General features: G+C 39.5%; 1 protein-coding gene across 1 annotated transcript in view; it reads left to right on the top strand.

Moving 5' to 3' along the window:
* The window catches only part of MED14 (mediator complex subunit 14), a 109,403-nt gene that overhangs the window by 48,837 nt on the left and 51,598 nt on the right, over window positions 1–8,968 (top strand). The window contains exons 20-22 of the mRNA XM_007952495.1: window positions 1,195–1,347; window positions 2,229–2,498; window positions 4,802–4,948. Of these exons, the coding sequence (XP_007950686.1) occupies window positions 1,195–1,347; window positions 2,229–2,498; window positions 4,802–4,948 (570 nt within the window). The remainder of the gene's footprint in view (window positions 1–1,194; window positions 1,348–2,228; window positions 2,499–4,801; window positions 4,949–8,968) is intronic.

Raw genomic sequence — 8,968 nt, 5'->3', positions numbered from 1 at the left:
CAAAGTATATGTGAACTGCTGTATGAAAAGTGAATTTACTCTGTAAATCTTCACCCAAATCCTAATAAAAAAAAAAAAACAACTAAGTCTATAAATTCAAATCCTGAAGTTCCTCTCTTATAAATTTCTAAAAAAGCAATTTAAAATATATGAAACTTGCCTTAAAATGATTAAGAGCACAAGTAAAAATTTGGACAAAATGTTAAGTTTTAAATACTTTATTGATCTAAATGTGTTGTACTCACTGCCATCGAGTCGATTCTGACTCATAGCGACCCTAATTGGGTTTCCAAGGCTGTAAATCTTTACAGAAGCAGACTGCTCCCATCTTTTTTCTGCACAGCGGCTGATAGTTTCGAACCACTGACCTTTTGGTTAGCAGCCAAGTGCCTTAACCACCACTTCACCACCAGAGCTTCTTAAATATGCTATAGCATACTGTATAATGTTTTCCCATAACACTTTAAAATTGAAAACAGTACCTTCATTAATAGGGTATATGATCTTGAAGAGTTTTAAACAAAACTGTATTTTTGGCATTTGTATTTTTCTTCACTGGATTTAAAATCTGCTTGGTGATATTATTGTAAGGAAGATTATTGTGGTTATAAATAGTATGATATGTCTTTGTGTTGGGTCATTTGATTGTTAACAGTGTTTAACCCTATTTTAATAAGAAGGTATTCCCTGTAATTCATGACCTCTTATTTTTTCCCACCTGATATGTAATGTGCTAGAGATTTAGTATAAAAACTTATCCAGCTGGCTTCCCTCATCACGTCAAGTAATACCAGAAATTACTTGAGTATTTTAAAATCGATTAACCTAAGATACCTGTCATTGGGATGGTGTCTTTCCTCTTTATGAAAGTGCTCTTTAGTAGAGATGTTTATGACATTTCTTCAGTTCAAGAGAAAAATAAAAATAAGAAACACCAATGAAAATTTTCAAATAAAATGTTTTCTTTACTGCTGTCTCTTTGTGTTTTATTTCATAGACGTGGGCTAGCTAGCACATACATGCTCACGTAATGTACTGGTCCATATTAACACCACATTTGGAGATTACAGAGTCTAGTCTTATTACCTGTCTTCAGAAAAAAATCTCATTCAGTTCTTTGACATTTGGCTTGACTATTTAAACGTCATTTTTTCCATTACTTACTTTCTGAAACATGTGTCCTCTTTTATTTAGATTAGTATCCAGTGGAATTCCATACACCAAAAGTTTCACATTTCTTTGGGAACTGTTGGCCCAAACTCAGGTTGCAGTAACTGTCACAATACCATCCTCCATCAGCTTCAAGAAATGTTCAACAAAACCCCAAATGTGGTTCAGTTATTACAGGTAATAAAGTTTATTTTCTGTTTAAAAACACGTCTCAGCCAGTGTCATTGTCTCATACAGAACTCCTCAAAAAAATCATGTGGATTTACTTGTGTAATGTCTTTTACATGTTGAATTTTTCTTCGAGAATTTTCTTTGATTCAAAGTGGACAGAGTGATCTACTTTGTATTTTCATCAAGGGGAAGTTTTATTATTTTTTTTTTATTTAATTTTTAATGTGATTTGGATGAGAGTTTACAGAGCAAATTCATTTTCCATACAGTGGTTCACATACACTTTGTCTCATGACATTGACTGCAATTTCCCACAGTGCAACAGCTCTCTTCCTATTTCTTTGCCATAGCCACCTCTTCCCTGTGTCCTTCCCTCCCATGTACTCCTATCCCCTCAGCTGCCTCCCTGTGGGTACACAGCCCTTCTGTTCTCCCATGATTGATCTTTCCATGGAGTGTATCTAGCTGATGTACATGTTCAGCTCAGCTCATATGCCTGTCTTTTGTTTGGCTGGAAGCCACAGGAGTGGGTTGAATTCCAGACCTGAAGGGCAGCTCGGGGCATAGTCTCAGGGGTTCCATTAGGCTCTATCAGACCAGCAAACCTGGTCCTTTTTTTTTTTTTTTCCCCATGATTTTGAGTTTTGTTCCACATGTTCTCCCACACTATCCAGGATCTCCTACATAGATCCCTTTCCAGGTGGTTGACAGTGGTAGCTGGGCACCATCTAGTTCTGGTCTCAGTCATACAGGTTGAGGATCATATGGTGTACCATTTCAAGGGGAAGTTTTATGGAACATGCCTCATTTGTGATAGTTTTACATTGAAACTTCTAAGGTTTTTGAGTTTGTGAAAGCCACCTCTTCTCACTGTTTCTTCCTTACAGGTACTGTTCGATACTCAGGCTCCATTAAATGCCATCAACAAGCTTCCCACTGTGCCCATGTTGGGCTTGACCCAGAGAACCAACACTGCCTATCAGTGCTTCTCCATTCTGCCACAGTCATCCACCCACATCAGACTGGCCTTCAGGAACATGTATTGCATCGATATATACTGCCGGAGTCGAGGTGTTGTTGCAATCCGCGATGGTGCCTATAGTCTTTTTGATAATAGCAAATTAGTTGAAGGTTTTTATCCTGCACCAGGATTAAAGGTAAACAGCCATTAGTGTTATATGTCATATTTAGCATGAATAAACATCAAAAGGATCTCTAACGAATCCTTTGAGGGGGGAAAAGCAACAAATTCCTGTTTAAACTTATCAAATTTAATGTTAATTCATCATCTGTACAACTTCCTTCCGGAGCTCTGATACAGTGGCATGTGACTATGTGTATGAGATGGTAAAATGTCCTTTCTCTTATTTCCTGTGATGAGGGAGGTGGAAGATACTGAAGAGAGTTGCATTTGCTAGTAGGAACACCTCACCAGACTGCTAGGAACTTATAAGGAACTTAGTTTTTATTATTGATTATCAAAAAGGTATGGTCATCCGTTTAATGATGATGCTTATTTTAAGTGTAGGGCCCTGGACCACAAGCCTTGAAGATTCTGGTATCATAGCTAGTAGGCCATGCCTATAATTTAGAATCAGATAGCTCCAAAAGGCTTCTTTTGAGAAATCTTCCCCTGCAGCATACTCTTGCCATTTTCCTGTTTCTCAGAGGCTCCTATTTTCAACTCGTACAGCTGCTTCTCTTGATATTTATATCTGTATCACTAAGTAGCATGCTTCTATTTCTTAATTTTATACTTTTTGGTTGAGGGCATTAACATTCACAATGGAAGATTGGGATTTAATTCCTTTTTTACATACTTCTTGCCCCATTCCACGCTGTTCCTAGTACCTAAACATCCTCTTCTTTTCCTCCTGTCCTTGCAGTATGGTTAGGTACTCTTTGTTGTCTAGTGCTGCTATAACAGAAATACCACAAATAAATAGCTTGTTGTTGTTATATGCCGTCGAGTTGGACCCGACTCATAGCGACCCCTCCTTGGTTTCCAAGGCAGTATCACTACAGAAGTAGATTGCCCAACCTTTCGAGGAGTGGCTGATGGATTTGAACCGCCAGCCTTCTGGTTAGCAGTCAAGTGTCTTAGGCACTGCACTACCAGAGCTCCTGATAAATAGCTTAGGAGGCTAGAAATCTGAATTCAGAGTGCCAGATCTAGGGAAAGACTTTCTCTCTAGGCTCTGGAGGAAGGTCCATGTCTCTTCAGCTTCTGCTTACTGGTTTCCAGAGATTTCCATGTGGCTTGGCACCTGTCTTACCTGTCTCTGCTCTCCTCCTTTATTTACCTCAAAAGAGATTGACTCAAGATGTACCCTACACTATTGCTGTCTCATTAGCATAACAAAGAAAATTCATTCCCGAATGTGATTATAACCCCAGGCATGGAGGTTAGGTGTTAACAATACATGTTTGGGGTGGGACGCACGCACGCGCACGTGTGTGCATGCCTTTGTTAAAAAAAACACTGTTGTTTCTCTAAGGAACCTTCTGTAGTCTTCTTTTTGCCCCTCTTGTTCTGAAACTTCAGGTGGCTACTTATGTGACTGAGTGGGCCCTTTAAATTTGGAAATTCACTTCCGGAATTCATTTACTCTTTGCATCTTCTAGAATGTATTGCTATTTTCTTCTTCCATTGTTTTTTGTCTTCCTGACTTGTTGCTTAAAAAACATTTCCCTGTAGTTTTAGTGAGGTACTGGGAGGGAGAGGATGAAATATGTGTGTTATAAATCTGTCATCTTTAACTGAAGTCAGAACATGGACTTCAAAAAGCTTTCCAGTGATTCTGATAAGTTTATGGTCTGTAGTTTTGGAGGTTAGGAAGGTGGAGGGCATCAAAAGAAAGAATCTGTGCTTAAGACACAAACTTTGGTGGTAGCCTTGCTCAATATCTTGAAGATACCCTATTGGGAAAAAAAAGGCTGTTCAAATCTCAGTGGTTCACAATTAAGTTGTATAAGATAAAAAGGAAAAAGTTGGCTTAGTCTCTTTGTTCAGTTTGCCTGTGTCGTATTTTCTAGCTTAAAAAGTAAGAACTCGCATTACCTGGAAATATTTCTAAGACTTTGAAGTTACTTATATTGCTGAATACAACTTTTCATGGTTCCCCCCATTTTTGAGGCAGAAATTAATAATAAAATATTTTGACCTGGTGTTAGGAGGTCCTGGGATGTATGCTTTTCTTCAAATTCTTTTGTGGGCATTATTTCTTAGTTGATATGATTTTTGAGTTAGATGTTTTTGTTGTTGACTGTTTTCTCCCCCCCACACTCCCCCCTCAGAAGTTTCAATATCTCTTCTAGCTTGTCATAATCATAGTGGTTGTGTATCAAATTTATATTTTAGGATTGGTCATAATAGGCTGTTTCTGTTAAAATATCCTAAATGATTTTAAATGTTAAAGTTTGGTAAAATAATTTAAATCTTCTTTCTTTATGTCCATAGACATTCCTGAATATGTTTGTTGACAGCAATCAGGATGCTCGGAGAAGGTCTGTAAATGAAGATGATAATCCCCCTTCTCCTATTGGAGGAGATATGATGGATTCTTTAATATCACAACTCCAGCCCCAGCCACCACCCCAGCAACAGGTAATGTCTAGCTGAAATTCCAAACAGTGTCACATTTGTGTAACTTAATGGATTTTACAGGTGCCTAGCCTTCTTCATTGGAAGGCAGAGAGAGAGATCCTTGGTCAGCCCAACATGTCCAGAAAATCTGTATGAAAAAGTAGTACTAGAAGGAGACAAGGAGAGGCATCCAGTGATGAGACCATATTCAGAAACAGCATTAACCTCAGATCACCCATGAGCTTAAACTGTCTTGATGTGATTTAAAGTGTGGAGACACCTTCTGCAAGATCTGAGGAGGTCTTTGGAAGAGTGTCATCAACATATGTTGAAAGACAGATGTCATTAAAGTAGAGCACGGTGAACTAAGCATCTGGTGATGTTCAGGAGGGCCTACTACAGAGAGTAAGTGGTCAGATTGCAAGGATTCTGTCCTCAGACCATTTAGTAAGCCACATGATAGAATCTGAAAGAGCTTTGCCTTCTACCCCATCACCTTCATGTGTCTGAGAGTTGAGCAGGCTATTAGACCAGCCTTTCTTCTCTCACTGACCATCCTGAAATAGAGGGTGACCCACAACCAGTGTACCTTTTACCCCTTTATCTGTCTTGTGAGACTTCCTATCCTGGAAAATACTCAAGTGGCTGTGGAGAGGCTTCTTGCCTCGGGCCTGGGGTCTTCAGTGGCAACATTTACAGTTGTGTGTGGACATGCAACTCATAGGCAAGGCTGTTTGGCATAGTATGTCTTTAGATTAGGTTTACAAAATAACTCACTGCTTCTTACCCTGAAACTTTCACAAAACAGCATTATTTGTGCTGAAAATTCACTTAGTTTGGCATTCCTACAGCATTTTCTACTGTCTAGTGTTATGAATTGTGTCCCCCAGAAAGTTATGTCCTAACCCCTGTAACCTGGCAATGTGACCTATTTTGCAAATAGGGGTTTTCTTTGGTTAAGTGACTGAGGTCATACTGGAGTAGGGTGGGTCCTAAACTTAATCCTTTTTGAGTGGTATCTTATAAAAAGGGAAAGAAGACAGAAAAACCATATGATGACAAGGGCAGATGCATCTATATGCAGCAAATAAACACCAAGGATTGTGACTGCCAGCAGAAACTAGGCCCACAAAAGGAATCAACACAGCAGCTGATTTGGACTTTTAGCCTCCCGAACTGTGAGAAAATAAATTTCTGTTCTGTAAAGCCACCCATTTGTAGTCGTTATTAAGGTAGCCCTAAGAAACTGTGGCACCTACGTTCTGGCCTAGCTGCTTACTAACTAAAGCTCTCCAGTGAGAAGTTATAGTGTTTATGTCTTTGACAGAGTACTAGACTTTTACCAGAGAATGTGTGTGGACGGTATATTGCCCCTAGCAACCATTTTGGATTTCTTTCCTCACTATTTAGGAACCCTCGTGGCACAGTAAGGGGGTCTGGTGGTGGTGTGGTTAAGGCATTTGGCTGCTAACCAGTAGGTCAGTGGTTTGAACCCACCAGCTGCTCTGCAGAAGAAAGATGAAGTGGTCTGCTTCCATAAAGATTTACAGCCTTAGAAACCCAGTGGAGGTTGGCGTGAGTCAGAATCAACTTGATGGCAGTGAGTTTAGTCTGTCGTTTTTGGTGACACAGTTATTAAAGCGCTCCGCTGCAAACCAAAAGGTCACTGGTTAGAACCCGCCATCCGCTTTGCAGAAGAAAGACTTGGCAGTCTACTTCCACAAAGATTGTTGTTGTTAGGTGCTGTTGAGTCAATTTCAACTCATAGTGATCCTATGTACAACAGAATGAAACACTGAAACCTGTCTACCATGGGTGACCTTGCTTGTATTTGAAATACCAGTGGCATAGCTTCCAGCATCACTGCAACATGCAAGCCACCACAGTACAACAAACTGACAGACGAGTGGTGGCTTTGAAAATTATAGCCTTGGAAACCCTATGGGACAGTTCTCTGTCTGTTACGGCTTCTCTGAGTCAAAATCACTTCAGTGGCAGTGGGTTTTGGTTTCCTCACTATTTGCTTCCCCTCTTAACTGTCATGAAGATAAAGAGAAGTTTAGGAAAACCTCATGTGAATGTGTCTCCATAACCAAGGTGTGGGGCTCATGTTCCATCAGCAGGTCTTATGACATGGCTTGTCTTGAGTAAGGTCCTAGCCCTCTAAGGAAGCTGGTCCACCATGGGAGAAACTCAGCCCAGCAGATACACGACTAGCTCTTTTCTGTGGAAGCTGCTTTCCTGGGATGTAGGTCTCCCTTGTACCTGATACGGAATACGGGGTATGAGCCATGTCTTTCTGAGGAAAGAAGTAACTGAGAAAAGTTCTCCAAAAAGGGCTGAGTACTGACACAGACATAGGAGAGCCAGTGTTCCGGGGGCAGGGGTACACTGTTCTTACCTCCCCCTAAATAAATCGTTCATTGGCCCATTTACAGTGTTCATTACATAAATCATAATCTGACCCAGTGAGAGCCAACAGTGCTGGGTTATTAATACTCTGATTTTGCTAAGAGCTCTAAGTATGAGCGGCATTTCATACTGAACTTGAGATTTTTAACTAGAAAAATAATTCCTAGGCTAAGACCAAAGAATTAGAAGTAGGTAGATGGAAGAAAAGTTAAAATGTTCTAGAAAAGTTACAATAATTTTTCACTTTGTGAAAACTTTAGTAATTTTCTGCTTTCTCTTGCTCTGTATTCAACCTGTAAGTAGAGTTTTAATTTTTTTTTTCTAATTAAAACATTTGACATTTAATACTAGCTAGAATTTTTTTAATTTTTCAACTCTATAAGAACTTTAATTTAGGTTGGGTAAATTAGGCAAGGGGGAATTATTTGCTTTTTGCTTTGAAGTCTTCTCTAATTAATTTTTGTAATGCATTTTATTGAAATATAATTTATGTACAATGAAATTCACAAGACTAAAGTGACATGGGTCGATTTTTTTTTGTTTGTTTTGTTTTGTTTTTTGCTGTGTTCCCTCCCCTATTTCTGAAAATTTATTATTAATCTTCTGGTTTTCTATCTGTAGATTTTGTATCATTTCTAATTTTTCATTTGTTTTGTCATTTTCTTCTTGTATTGTATTTTGAAATTGTTCTAGGGTTTTCTCTGTGTTTCCCTTGATCTGTCTCTCAATTTGTTGAAGATACCTAACTATAATTCTTTTGAATTCCTTATCAGGGAGTTCCAATGCTGCGTCTTTCTCAGGGATGTGTTTTGGGTTTGTATCCTCATCCCTTGTTTCTCCTGGTTTGTGTTGCTTCTTTGTGTGGACTGTGATGTTCTGTTGTCTCCAAGGCATTGTGATGTTTTTGTGTTTATATTTAATTGGTGATTGTATGTTGGCTTGACTTGCCCCCGATTTTCATTTTGTTTTTTTTGTATGTTATCTACGTAAGCAGGGTACTGTGCTGTGTTCCTCTGTTCACTAGTTGACAGCACTCATACACTCACCACCTGTCTCCTTTCCTGTTGTAAGCCTCTCATATGTCTCTGCTGACCTTGGGAAACAGCCTATTCTTAGGTCCCTGGAATCAGAATGAGAATGTTGTCACTTTAAAGTCCAAAATGGTGGTTACTCGTAAAGATTCAAAATGGCTGTGTCCTCGGTCATTTTAAATGTCCAAAATGGCCGCTGCTTGTGAACATTCAAAATGGCTGCACCCTTGGTCACTTTAAATATCCAAGATGGTTGCTGCATGTAAACAATCAAAATGGCTGCTCCTTCCGGACAGCGGAAAGTCAACAACTCAGGTTGTCTCCTTCCTTGCTGTTTCCTTCCTAGTCATAGGCCACCAGTGCAGTCATCCCTGCAGCCCTTGGTGACCAGGGCTGAACTTTAGGTCAATTCTCAGGTCCCAACACCACTTGGAAATATTCAGGCTGTTGGTTCCATCACAGTAGCTGACAGTCCGCAGCTCTGACTGTCTCTGTACTCACTGTTTTTGTTCAGGTTTTTCCACTAGTTGGTGCCTAATCTACTTCTGTATGTTGTTGTTATTTGCCATCGAGTCAGACCTGACTCATAGTGACCCCT

Source organism: Orycteropus afer, unplaced genomic scaffold, assembly GCF_000298275.1.
Source record: "Orycteropus afer afer isolate SDZICR_OR568_19922 unplaced genomic scaffold, OryAfe1.0 scaffold00341, whole genome shotgun sequence".
Taxonomy (NCBI): Eukaryota; Metazoa; Chordata; class Mammalia; order Tubulidentata; family Orycteropodidae; genus Orycteropus; species Orycteropus afer.
Note: the sequence above shows the minus strand (reverse complement) of the source record. Positions and strands in the feature narration are given on the sequence as shown.